Source organism: Dermochelys coriacea, chromosome 26 (genome assembly GCF_009764565.3).
Source record: "Dermochelys coriacea isolate rDerCor1 chromosome 26, rDerCor1.pri.v4, whole genome shotgun sequence".
Taxonomy (NCBI): domain Eukaryota; kingdom Metazoa; phylum Chordata; order Testudines; family Dermochelyidae; genus Dermochelys; species Dermochelys coriacea.
In genome coordinates, this window is record NC_050093.1 from 13,332,167 (window position 1) to 13,346,283 (window position 14,117).

Consider the following 14,117-nt stretch of genomic DNA (forward strand, 5'->3'; position numbering starts at 1 on the left):
TAGCTCAGCAACCCCCCGTTCCTGCAGAACGCTTTGTCCCTTCTCCACCCCACCCCAACTTTCTACTTTTGCTCCGTTTCATGCTGCTTAATGATAACTTCTGAGGGGGCAATTAACCTGGTTCCCGGTGACTTAAAGTGCAGGTTCCACCCTGTAAAAACCGTGCTACAAAAATAGCACGTTGGAACTCCCACGGCCTCTGCCCCTGTGTGTATCCATCAGATCTGCTGGCTCAGGTGATGAGGTGTAATCCCCAGCACGGGTAGATATTTACATGCTTGCTGTGCCCTGCTTGTGCCTAAAAATAGCCGTGTGCCTGCAGCAGCACTTGGTAGAACTGTTAACTACGCTCCCAAATGAAGAGCCAGACTCTGAGCTGTCCCACTCCAAGGCAGGATGGTAACTGAGGGTAGATCTTTACTACCAGAGACCTTTTGCAAAGGTCTGGACTTCCCGATCCCAGGTTGATCTAACAGGGCTAGCAAAAGAGGACTGAGGAGGAGAGGTGTGGACCTGGAATAGGATTTGAAGCGTGGGTTCAAGCGCCCTAAAATCCCGCAGGCTGATTTTGTGGGACTTCTTCCAGTCGTGGACTGCATCCAAGCTAGCTGTGGAAAACAGGTCCATTTAGGATCTGACCCAGCACTGGAGGATCTGAATATCCCAAATCTAGTGGTGGGGGATGGTGGATTTAGGATTCCAGTTCAGATGAATGGTAATCTTTATAACAACCCACACTTGGAGGCCGATGGTGCAATTGCACTGCAAAACCCTGGTGCTCAGAGCTCTGCAGTCTGGTTCTAGAAAGGAGCTCTGAGTGGTTCTCGTGAATAAATCCCAGACAGTGAATGGGGTTGCATACCTGCAGCTGAAGGCAGAATGCTGCACCCAGGTGCTAATGCAAAGCCCCTGTGCGCCGTTTCCAACCTCTGTGCTTGCTTTTGATGTCCCAGCTGGGCTCCTCCAGATCGCTTCTAATTTTAGCTCCTGTAATTGCTTTGTAAGTTGAGTAAACAGCTCCCATTCCCACCTCCCCTTGCCCCATTCCCTCGCCTGCCCTGATAATAGGCCGGATAGCTGCATGCTGCTGGAGATTTTATGAGCTGTTTAGACATGAAGCAAGCAGGGGCAGCCTGGCATGGTAGGTAGGCAGTGCCACGTCAGCAGGGTACCTGCCCCAATGAGCAACAGTCTGTGGGCACAAGCTGACGCAGCAGGATGCAAAACTGGAGTGATGGGGCAATGTTGGGGGCAGAATGCAGGATGGGACGGGTGGTTTCAGGGGTGGCTTGAGAAGTTATTGTGGAGGTGGAAGAAAGTCAGGAGTGATGGCCAGGTGGAGGGGATGGGCTGGGTAGATGATCTAAGTCAGAGATTTGCAGATGGGACTTGTTGCAGAGAGGCCTTGCCAATGCAGAGAAGCTTGGACAGCCTGTGGAAGAAGGGAAACCAGAGCCCTTCGTCCTGGGCAGCGAGAGGCCATAGGCAGCATTGTGGTGGCAGTGCTAGGAGTGAGTTCCGGCCCAGTACAGCCCATACGAATCCTCCCTCTACCCAGCCGCACATTCCTGCCCCTTCCTTGGGAAGCAGCGTGTGCTACTTGCTCTCTGCAGGCTCTGGAGGGCTGAAATCTCGCAAAGCCTTCCCCAGCCAACGGGATTCACTGAAGCCAGCCAAGGAGATGCAGAACCTCTTCTCCCTAGCTTCTGTTTGCCAGAAGCTGGGAATGGGCCACAGGGGATGGATCACTTGATGATTCCCTGTTCTGTTCATTACCTCTGGGGCACCCGGCATTGGCCACTGTCAGAAGGCAGGATACTGGGCTAGATGGACCTTTGGTCTGACCCAGGATGGCCGTTCTTATGTTCTTATGATCTGTTCTCCCCCTTCCCTTAGCAACAAGCCTGGGGTCTTGCCCCCTGGCCTCACTGCTGTCCTTTCTGTTGTCTGTGCCGTGAAACTCTGGATGTTCTGAGGTTCCAAACCAAATTGCTACCTCAAGGGAAGGAGACGGGCTGCAGGCAAGGCTCCACAAGCATTCGAGGGGAGTGCCGAGAGCTTGGAGCGGCACTCCCGGTATACACGAGAGCAGTGATGTAGTTCATGGTGTTACAAAGCCAGCCCTACCGAGTACTGGATAAAAAGTTGAGTGTTGAATGCCTCCAGAGACCATGAGTTCAGGACCACCCTTGGCAGCTTGTTCCATTGACTAGCTAGGGTCTCCCTTGTATCTAACAGGTGAAAGCATGGTGAATTGTATTCCCAGTTGCTAGCCTCTGCTAGGTCCAGCCCCAAATCCCCCATGTATTTCTTTCTCCCTCTCTGGTGTTTGCAATTGCTCCCTGTTTAGCATTTCCCATGGGGTCTGAGAAGCAGGACCAGTCCTGGGGAAGGAAGAAAGCCAAAAGGACACAGGCTCAAGGCAGCTCAGATGATAAACTGGGGAGGGGAAGTCAGCTGTCTGTCTGGGAGCCAGTGTTGCCTAGCCAACACAGCATGGGCTAGGAGACAGGACTCCTGGGTTCAGTTCCTTGCTTCAGAAGAGAGTTTCTGCATGGTTAGGATAGGAAAGTAGGAAGTGAGGACTCCTGGGTTCTCTTCACAACTCTGCCACTGATCTGCAGGGTGAGTTTTGTCACTGAAGTTCTGTGCCTCAGTTTCCCCATCTGTATAATGATGAGAATACTCAGCTTGCAGGAGAGCTGGAAGTTATTAACTAGTTAATGTCACCAAAGCCCTGGGAGATTCTGTGCCAAGAGGGCTTAGGAGAAGGGCAAAGGATTGGCGAGTTTTGTGTAACATTTAACCTATATTTCCCCTGCTGCAGCTCTGAGCCGATCCCTACTTGTTCTGTCCTCAGCCACTAATGAGAATAATTGGTCCCTGTCATCTTTAGAACATCCCTTGCATTTCTAGTTCTCCCCATAGCCATTTCTTCTGCAGCATGGCCCTGCCCAGCTCCTCCAAATCTCTCGTCCTTTTTGCTCTGATCTGGAATGGCTCCAGTTCATCATGTGGTTCATCATGGATACACCAAGTCACATTAAACAGCTGTCAGCTTCCACTCCAGAGGTGGCTGCATTTCAGTGATGAGCAAAGTGAATCCTGGATTGCTTGAGCCAAACTCTAAAGCCAAAGGCGTTAAACCAGAAAGGAGTCTTGCTTCTTGCTGAAGTACTTTGGGATCTATCTGTTCAAACAGGGCCTTAGAAATGTACTTGGATGCCAGGGCATGGGTATAACAAATGCCTGCATCGGACGGTCTCTGTGCATGAGAGTGGCAGACTTGTGACATCCAGCAGAAGTTTAGGAAGTGTGCGTTTGTGCTGGAGTCTCTTGGGATGTGTCTCCAATGAGCCGTGTCTCCTTTTGTCTAGTTCTGACCTGGGCAGTATCCTTCTGGGCCAAGGTTCCCAGGAACAAGTGCACCTGTCAGGTGGAATTAGCCCATGCTGATAAATAATGAACAAGCCAGTAAAGCTGACAACAAAAGGGGAAGCGCTGTGCATTATTGATGGGCAGCGATGAGGTGCTCGTCACATGGAGGGACAGATGCTGCACTGCGGGTGTCATGCGTGGCACAAAGCAGGCCATATGGGTCATGCCTCCCCCTGCCCAGATTCCCTGTCACTTCTCAACCCTGGTGGAGCAGGAAGATGCTTAAAGCAAGACAAGGGGTGGGAAGGAACCCTGCAGGTTTGGGAACCGTACCCTGAGCAGCCTTGCAGCCACCCCTCTTGTTTGTTTTTTTGCCAGAAACTGGGAATAGGCCACAGGGGATGGATCACTTGATGGTTACCTGTTCTCTGCATTCCCTCTGGGGCACCTGGCACTGGCCACTGTTGGCAGACAGGACACTGGGCTAGATTAACCTTTGGTCTGACCCAGTCTGGCCACTCTTATGTTCTCTTCTGGAGGTGAAGCCATGAAAGTCAGTTTCCTCCTCTATCATCTTCCCCCCCGCACCACCACTTAGCAAGCAATTGATGGCCCAGTGTTGGGGCTCTGTAAAATCATCAGTCAGGCTAGGCAGAGGGTCCCACGAGCAGTCTGCGATGGGGTCAGTAGATGGAGGATCAGACTGGATCTAAGATGGTTCCTCTCAAGTCCGCCCAGTGCTGAGACTTGACTGCTGCCAAACCTCCTCTCTTCTAGCCCAACAGCTGCTCTGACTCTGGTGTCCCTTCATGTTGTGTTCTTGGCCCGATCCCTCCAGCCCTTATTTGGTTGATGGGCGCTCTCCTGCAGGAAAGACTTAGCTTTTCCTTCTGCTCTGTGTGTGCACAAATCCACCTTCCCGCAAACTTGCCAGCCATAGAATCTCACCCCCTGGCTCGGCTGTACAGGTGGTGGTGGTGGGGGAGACGACCATCTGCCAGGAGTGAAGATTCTCCAGCTGCAACACATCAACATCTCACCGGCTCTCAGAAACCAGAGCTGCTCTCCCCCCGCCCCCCCCCCCGCCCCTTTGGTGCGCGTCTCTGGTTTTCTCCACTGCAGATGGTATATTGGGTGTGATGTGTGAAGCCTGGTCCACCTAGAAAATAGCTTGACGTGTAGAAAGGAAGCGCTGGGGAGATGGTTACGGACCAAGATAAGTGACTTCCTTCTGGATCCTGACTCTGCCCCAGCGTGGGCTCACTGGACTTGACTCAGTAGCGCACTCATGAAGAAGAAACTTACCTAGGGGTCCTGAGTCCCAGTTCCCCTCTTCTGAATTCTATTTGACACCCTGTGCTGGGACATGTCTTAGGCCTTATCCCAGACTCTACATCGTCGCTACATCAGCTCTCATTTCAGAGCCTGGGGTGCCCCGATATCTTTTTGGCAGGAGCCTCTGGGGCAAATCCCAGGAAACCTGTTAGCTTCCCCCCCACTTTGCCTTTCCAGCAGACAACCCCGCAGCCGTCCAAGGGACAGGCTGGTGAATTTGTTGTGAGCCACCAGCCTAAGCAAGCCTGACTTTGCTTAGCTGGAAAAATCTGTAATTTAAAAAAAACCCCAGCTTGTCAAGTTTGTAGTTATAATGTGCTTTAAAAACCGTGACTCCCAGGCCATCTGTCTGCTGGGCTTAGCTGGCTCTGAACTACTCAAATCACTTCGGTAACACAGAGCCCCTTTGGTCTGTTGAATCGTGCATCGCATGTCGCTGCAGCGAGCGTGCCCTGATCCAGGACGCATGTTCTGTGCGGCATGGCAGCTTGTCTGTGAGCGGGGTGACTCGAGCTGAAGAGAGACGCGTTGTGGGAGCTGGCTGAATATCCCCCACTTTGGTGGCTTGGCTTTCTTAACTTTGCCTGTGTCCATTGGGACGGATTCTGTGCCAGTGGTGAGCCAGGTTGGTGGGAATGACTGATGGGATAGGTGGCAGCTGCTTCCCTACGAGCTGGGCATCTCCCCTGGCATCTTGGGCCAATCACACAGAACTACTCAGGCTAGGAAAAGCTGAAGGAGGAGGCAGGTCCAGATGTTGTTCCAGCTGGAGCTTAGAGAGGCTGCTGTCTCCACACAGGCTCCCGTACTGTGATCTTTGCACCATCGTGATGCCAACAGAAGTCAAAGACGTTTTGCTGGAGTGCTGGGTTACACCCAGAGGGAGGGGACAGAGGCTGGGGGAAGGAGCGAGCAGGGTTGCTTTAAAGCCTATTCACATGGAAGTGCAGGGTGTGGATGGAAGCCACCCAGGCTCCAAATTGCCCTGAGGACAGGTAGCTGCAATCCGAACTCTGCCTTTTACTGAGAGTATTGTACCCACTCATGTGGCTGATATGCCCGGCATGGTGGCCTGGCAGCAGTACCACTTGCAAAGGGCTCACACAGCCTAAGGCGAGACCATGCGAGGTCCTAGGGCTTGATCGGCTAAAGCCAGCCCCTGGCTGTATGTGTGTGGCGTGAAGCCACAAATAACTGAATGGCCTGACTAAAGAGACAGTCCTCATTACTGTCAGAGTGAATTGCAGACAGCAGTGGAAAATCAATATTTCCAGAGACAGGGAGTTTAAACTAGTGGTTCAGAGCAGGGAATTGGGAGCTCCCAGCTCTTCTACTGATGTCCTGAGATGTCTTAGGCAAGTGACTTGAAAGCTTTTGGCCTGCCTCCGTTTTGGCTACATGGCTGGACACCTGAAGTGTAGCAAGCTGGGTCCCCAGAGCAGTGGATACTTTGGAAAATATCGGCCTTGAGCTCTGTGCCTCAGTTTTCCTCTCAGTAAAACAGGTATAATGGTATCTGTCTACCTTCCTTGGCACAGGGACGTTGGCTGGCTAATCAATGCTTGCCAAGGGCCCTGAGCTCCTTGGATGGCAGGCACGACTGATATGCCGTTATCACTTCCAGGCAGCCCCCCCATACCGAATCATTGTCACATCGCTTTGCATGCAATGAAAAGAGAAGCTGGCTCTGACGGACAGACGGATTGAGGTCAGTTCTCTTTTCAGTGGGAGATGGAATAAAACCATCAATTATTCAGCAGACACGCAGCTCTGTTATCTTTACAGATGCGCTCCTTGGAGTTTAGAAACCGCAATCTGGGCACTGGTTATGCCAGCCTGAACTCCTTACGTGTGTTTCTAAGTGCCCATCATTGTGGTATTTGGGCACTGGACAAAGGGCAGCACCTCCCATCGGAAGAGCTCAGTGTTCGTAAAACACTTTGGATGTCCCGACCTGCCAGTGAAGTAGGGTTGTAACTGTCATCCTGGCATCACAGAGGGGAAACTGAGGCACAAAGGCTAAGAAACAGGCTCAAGGCTACCCTTAGTCTGTGTCAGCATCAGGATCAGAGCTTGGTGCACCTGGTTGCCAATCTAGCATTCTCACAACTCCAGGCCACCCCTTCCTCAGGAAAGAGGAAGAGGCTGGGCCTTAGGAAACCACCATCATCTCATCCCTGTGGCAGCATCTCTTCAGAACTGCCCCTGCAGGCAGGCTAAAGTGGGATGGGAGGATGTGTGTGTGTGTGTGTGTGTGTGTGTTGGGATGAGAATGGGGGCTGTGGGGGGTGACAGCTATGGGGACTGGGAATGCACCTGTAATGGTCCTGGCCAGAGGCAGAACGCTCTGGGGGAGTTTCTGTGCAGAGCGTGGCACGGGGCAGAGAAGGGCTGGAGATAAGGGATGGGGATGGCCAGAGGTTTTCCAGTTTCCTGGGGCGTCTGCCGAAACCTGTCGTTGGGGGCGCGAGAACCACCTCCTCTGCAGCGCCTGCCCTGCTCCCCGTTCATCTCGCATCTGATCTCAGTCGGCTGCCGCTCTCCGACCCCAGTGCGGGGCAGCTCCCCCCGCCAATACCCAAAGCTCCTGCTCCACAGGCAGAATGGTTCCGTCCCTGTATGGCCCACGCTGCGCCCAGTCACTGCAAGAGCTGGTTCCCAAACTGCCCGTGTCCTGCTCCAGTTGACCTCGCGGACCTGGGCCATCCTGCTAAAGCCAGCAGGGCTGTAATGGAGGGCAGAATTGGAGGCCTGCTCGTGCCAGCTTCCCTGCTTGCTTGCAGAAGTCTCTGCACCGCCCCTTGCTGCTCCCGGTGCAAGAGCCACTTCCTCTGCATCTCCCGCCTGGAGCCGCTCTGCTGCAAGTTGTGCCCCTGCTTTGGGGACCCCTGTGAGGCTTCGGGGTGCAGAATGGCTGGGGTGCAGGTCCACCCCCACCATGTCCCTGCTTGCTCATGCTGTACCTCTGCTCGGCGCGCCCCCCCACTTGTGCTTGGAGGTGGTGCAGGGACATGGGCATGTTTGCAGACAGGCCTCGTACCTGCTTTGTGGCCCCTTTGCTCCAGTCAAGCTGGCATGGAGGGGCCACAGTAGGGTGACCAGACAGCAAGCGTGAAAAATCGGGACAGGGGGTGGGGGGTAATAGGAGCCTATATAAGAAAAAGAACCAAAAATCGGGACTGTCCCTATAAAATCAAGACATCTGGTCACCCTAGTCCACTGGCTGATGTTGCATTAGCCCCACAGTGCCCTCTCCCTCTGCTCTTGTGTTGATTAACTCGGCGGGGGGGAGGGATTATCATGTCCTCTTGGTATGAGGGAGGATGCCTGACATGAAGAGGCAGCGTGTGTGTGCGAACAGCAGTTATTAAAGATGGGGTCTGAACCCCGGGGTCAAATGTGTCCCCCTGACTTTAGGGGCAATCAGTGCTCTGGGGCTTGGACCCAGTTCTGCTGGTAGCTGTCACGCATTGATATCTCCTAGCTCGCCATGCCCACCTGCGTGGGGCACCGTAAGGGGTAATTGCAGATGGCAAGTAGGAACCTGGTTGCCTATGTGACTTCCCCACCTCTGGGCGCTTACCTGGGCTGTGTTCCGCTGCAGGACGAGACCAAGGAGACAGATGGGAGCCTGCTGGGTGACCCAGGTCACACTCCCCCAGGGAAAAAGGGGCATGTGAAGTGGCAGAAGCCACGGCTCACGCGCAAAGCACTGCTGAAATGCTGTCTGGTGAAGCGGATCCTCTCCCGCGCAGTGCCCGAGGGATCAGGTAAGGAGCACAGAGATGGGGCTGGGACCCGGGACTGGGGCTTGGGTTGTCTCCGTTTGGTGTCAGGTTCTGGATAAGGGACTGGGAATCTCTCCCCTCCAGACCAGCTACATGGAGAACTTCCCAAGCCTGTAAAGTTCCACCTGGGACCAGCCTACCCAGGCGAGGGAGGGTGGGGAATGGGAATCCATCTACCTCCACATCTGTGCCAATGCTGCCAATCCCCCATATGCTGGCAGAGCCCTTTTGTGCCCAGCCCTGCCCAGCGGCCCCATCCGACCAGTCTCCCTGGAGCAGCCTTGCCGGGACACTCCTGCCCTGGAGGTGGGAATGGAGGTGCGGGGGGGGGGGAGAGTCTCTTATCCGCCTCCTGTCCAGGCCGGTCATAATGCTGCATAATCCCCGGCTCCTTCCTAGAACATCGCTCTGAGGATTAATGCCAGGAGCAGCTGTCGAGATCCAGAACAGTCTGGGCTTCAAATCCCCTAGGTGGATCTGTGCAGCATCCCACTGTCCCCCTACCATGGCTCCCTTCCTCCATCCCTCCCCGGCAGTCCCATCTGATTGGCTGCCGAGGAGCAGCATTATAAAGCCATATGAACACAACAGACCTGGAAGGCCTCTCCCTCGCCCAGCTTATTTTTACGCCATCCCACACTTTCAGCCTGGGTCACTGTGGCTGTTTCCCAGGTTCCTGTATGGAACGTGCTGCTGGGGTTTCCTTCAGTGGTTCGTGCTCTGGGTATATTGTGCCCTTTGTGGAAATGGTGGGCCCCTGAAGGAAGGTCCCCGTGCCGCTTCTGGAGGAATCCCCTACTCCTCCAATTTGGCCTCAGTAGCATGGGTCACCCAGCCCAGCCCTGCTGCCTCCTATCCATGACATGTGTGAATGCAGGGTCAGCGACGCAGCGTGGTACCCACGAGCTGCCCAGCGGGATCAGAAGATGACTTGTCTCCAACTTTTGATTTAGTTGGGAACTGGTCCTGCTTTGAGCAGGGGGTTGGACTAGATGACCTCCTGAGGTCCCTTCCAACCCTGATATTCTAGGATTCTATGATTCATCCCTGCCAATGGAAGGAACTTCAGGCTGGCCCATGAGCAAAATCTCCCTCCCACCCCCCAGAAGCCAGGGCCCCAAGCAATTGCTTGTACTTGGAGGCTTCCCTGCAGGTTCCTTCTGGTTGTACTCTGGCCTGTGCATTTGCTCGGGGGATGACGGGTGTCTGCTCTAACCCTGCATCATTACCTGATTCCATGGGGGCTTTGGTCATGCCAGGCGTATGTCTGGAGCAGCAGAAGTAGGCTCATGAGTGTGTGTGGGGGGCAACTCCCTCTGGTCAGTGATGGATCTGTAGCTATTCCAGGGTTAATGTTGCAGCTGAATCTCCCGACTGAGGAAGAGTCAGGATCTGGAATTCATTTTGAGTGTAAAAGAAATCTGCTCCGAAGGGGCTGGGAATGGGTGTGATCACCCCGGAGTCTGAATTGTTGGGTGGATGGGATCCAGTCAATCTGTCTCCCACGCCCTGGAAACCACTGCAATCACCCACCTGCACTGGAGAACTTGCTTCCTGATTCAAGCAGAGCAAGGCTTTCTCTTCTCCTGAGAGGGAGGAGAACAGCTCTGCATATGGAGCTGGCTAGAGCTCTGTTTCCCTCTGCAGGTAGCTGAGTGCTCTGCAGCATGGAGAGATTCATTCCCGCTACGGCTCTGCAAGCTATGGCTGAATGCAAATGTGTGAGAGGAGCAAAATGTTCAGTGTGGGTGTTTGTGGCTCACTCCCAGCTGGGCTGGGGAGAGAAGTTTGCCGGTTTGCCAAGGGTGGGAGAACCCCTACGGTTCCCCTGTTCATGGCTCATGGTCCAAAACAAGTACTTGGCTTGTCCTAGCTTCATCCGTCTCCCAGATGTTACTGGGAGACGCTGGAATGTTTTCCTCTGCTGGTGTGAGGTTGTGATCAGATGCTAGGCGTCAGGTGTGCTATACATGGGCTGTTGGTCTAAACTCTAATCGGACAGGTAAACTCTAGCTGGATCCAAGCCTTTAGACCTTGGCCATCCCACTCCACAACCTAACACCACAGCTGTGTTCCTCAGGAACCATCTCATCACAAGGGGAAGTCCTGATCCTGTGTTAATAATGTCCCCTTTGCAGGGTCAATGTGCAGGGACTGAACCCTGGATCTAAAAGCATGAGCTGCTACTGCCGGAAGCAAAGACCAGATCCTTTAGCTCACTGGTTCTCAGCCTGTGGTCTGCAGAACCCTGGGGGTCCTCAGACTATACCTAAGATTTCAAAGGGGTCAGCACCTCCATTTGAAATTTTTTAGGGGTCCACAAATGAAACTTCAAAACCCACTGCTTTAGCTCATGAGTAGCAAACTCATCCATAGAGCAGGGTGGAAAATAGCTTTTCTGTCCCATGGGAATGTTTGAGGGCCGGTGGGGAACAAATTCCTGTCTGGATTTTGACAGGTTTCAGAGTAGCAGCCGTGTTAGTCTGTATTCGCAAAAAGAAAAGGAGTACTTGTGGCACCTTAGAGACTAACAAATTTATTAGAGCATAAGCTTTCGTGAGCTACAGCTCACTTCATCGGATGCATCCAATGAAGTGAGCTGTAGCTCACGAAAGCTTATGCTCTAATAAATTTGTTAGTCTCTAAGGTGCCACAAGTACTCCTTTTCTGTCTGGATTTTGAATTCTTGAAAATTGTCCTATTAGGGACAGTTGGATTGAGTCAATTGAAGTGTTCTGGTTTTGATTTTGAGGTTTATCAACTTTTTTTTACTAGAAATTAGCTAACATCTAAAAATGAAAAGACATTTGGAACGAAAAACCAAACTTTGTTGTTGTTGTTGTTAACGTCAAAATGAGGCTTTCAACAACTTTGAAACTTTCCTTTTTTTCTTTTCTTCCCCAAAATGGGAAATTTGCCACAATGGCCCTTTTCCTACAGAATTTTGGTTTTCACAAATGCATTTTCCAACAACAAAAAAAGTTGGTGCGAAAAATTCCTTTCCCGTTGTACTCCTAAACCTCCATGTCATGTAGATACTAATGGGGACAAAGAGCCAGGTTCTTATCAACGTGGGTTACGGGGGCACTTTCCCAGCAGCTGGAACTCACTGCCACAAGAACTGCCATGAACCTCTGACCCATGCAAAACTGGCCTCCCCAGCTTAGCTTCACCCTAAGAGAGGGTGAAAGGCAGGCAGAGACCCTCCCTGCAATCGGGAGTGTAAAACCCCACTGCTGTAACTGGGACTGCTTGTCTGAGCGTGAATGAGGGCCCAAGATGCAGGATAACAGGGAATCAGGCTGCTTATCACCAGCATCAGCCGAGAGGCCTAGAACTGAATGGGCCAGAAGGACTGAACACTTCTTTCCTTAATCCAGCTGTAGCTCACGAAAGCTTATGCTCAAATAAATTTGTTAGTCTCTACGGTGCCACAAGTACTCCTTTTCTTTTGCGAATACAGACTAACACAGCTGCTACTCGGAAAACTGGTCAAGGCAGAGGCACATGGCACATTTCCCCTGCCCCGTTAGGGCAGTATCTGTTCTGTGGGAGGCAGTGGGATCTAGCAGACAGAGCACCAGACTGGGAGTCAGAAGACCTGCATTCAGTTCCCAGCTCTGACCCTGACCTGCTGGGTGACCTTAGGCACCGCTCCTCTGTGACTCAGTTTTCCCCTCCCAATGTCTATCTGATCATGAGCTCTTTGGGGCCGGGAGTGTCTTCAGGGCTATGAGCATGTGCAGCACCTAGCACAATGTGGCCCTGATCTCGACTGGGGAGCACCTGGTATACAAAGAATTGTCTGCAGGGGGTGAGAGCTGGTAACTCGCTAACCAAGCGGCGCCCAGTGGGTGGAGGTAGAAGCTAGATGAATTCAGAGTGGAAATAAAGCAGACACTTTTAACAACGAGGGTAATTAACCACAGTAAACAGCTTACTAAGAGTTGTGGTGGATTCTCTGACTGGCCATTTTAAAGCCAAGAGTGAAAGTTTTTTTCAAAGTTCTGCTCTGGTTGAGACAGGAATGAACTGGGGGGTGTCCTATGGTCTGTGCTATCCAGAAGGTCAGTGGTTCCTTCTGGCCTTGGAATTGGGGAATACATCCCCTTCAAAGAGCAGGGGCTGAAATCTCTTCACTGTAAAACCTCCTCTGATGGCTGGCTGCAGTTCATCCAAATGAACCAGGCAGCAGTGAACCCTCTATCAGCTGCCACCACGGGGTGCTAAGTGCAAGGATGTGTCCAGATAAGGCACTGGGGGAGTGGGCTGCAGTGAAGGAAGTGGCTAAGGAGACGTTGGGTCAAGGCCTTGTCTACGACCTCTATGTGACAGCCACCCTCTTGGCCAACCTGGGATTGAACCGACCAGGGACCTCCAGAGCTACAAGCTTGAGCTGAAGAGCAAAGGCTCCAAAGTGGGGGGGGCAGTCAGTCAGATCCTCTGCGGATTAGCACAGAGAGGGGCCTGTACTGAGCTTGGCACTGCTAGGAATTGATGTCTTAGCCCTGCTGCAGGTGCTGGGGGTCCGATTACACCGAGGGAAGCAGGAATTGTCCAGTGCTAAGCACAGTTATTAATACCTTGCCAGTAGTCTGAGAACCGTGCTTCTACACTGGGAATTGTCTTCGCCTCGTGAAGGTCAGGAGAGCAGACGGGGAGAGCGAGCCTGAGACCCGGTGGGAGGGAGAAGGAGCTGATCCCCTCCCTTGAATGGGGAGCCCCTCGGCCCTACTGGTTTCCAGTGGAAATGGGAATAGGGAAGGTGATGGGAGCCCTCGGTTCCCACTGAGCTGCGTATGCCCTTCCTGGGAACCACTGCATGCTGGGGTCTCGGTTCTGACCCATGTAGCCTGGGTGCCCAGTCCCAGATGCTCGCTTGGTGGGCATGCAGCCTTGGCTGGGCAGTGGGGGTGTCTCATTGCTCAGGGCAAACTTCCCCACTCAGCTAAGGGTCGGGCCAGGCCAGGGGGATGGGCACAGATCTGGAGATCGGGGGGATTTGATGCAGGCGAAATATGGGCGAGGGGGAAATGCTACCAGGGATGTGGACTGACCTCTTCTGCCCCCTGGCCTTGCTTAAAAAGAAGGTTGCCACATCTGCCTGGAACACACAAACCACAGGTTCCTGCTAACACGTCCTCCTGCAGTGCCCAGGAGGATTTAAAGAGCACAAGACTGGGAATCAGGACTCCTGGGTTCTATTCCCTGTCTCACTGCTGACTTCCTGTACATTGTGAGCAAGTCCCTCCCCTACCTCCCTCTGCCTCACTTTCCCTGTCTGTAAAATGGGTATGATGCCCCCTTCTTAAAGAGCTTTGAGATACTCAGGAAGAAGTTGTGCCCCTCTGGCACTGATGGGTGTTGTCCAGGCCCCTCTGGCCAAATGCCTGCATTCCCCAATGCCTGTTGGGACAGGGCCTGTTAGGCCAGAAGGTTCTGCTGTGGTGGGGAATAAAACATCTAGACCAGGAGATCCCCATCCTGATTCAATGGGGACAAGGGATATTTAGTACACTGGAGCAGCAGGGATTTGCAATGCAGTGGCGGAGCATGTTGGTAACCTTGCGTTGGGGAGAAGGTCAGAGCTGCACAGCTGTGACTCCTGCCTCTCTG

General features: G+C 53.0%; 1 protein-coding gene across 2 annotated transcripts in view; it reads left to right on the plus strand.

Annotated features, from left to right (window-relative positions):
• KCNIP3 (potassium voltage-gated channel interacting protein 3) overlaps positions 1-14,117 on the plus strand; it is an 82,897-nt gene that overhangs the window by 9,566 nt on the left and 59,214 nt on the right. For both annotated transcript variants that reach the window (XM_038385131.2, XM_038385132.2), the window contains exon 2: positions 8,318-8,483. In XM_038385131.2, coding sequence (XP_038241059.1) covers positions 8,318-8,483 — 166 coding nt within the window. The remainder of the gene's footprint in view (positions 1-8,317; positions 8,484-14,117) is intronic.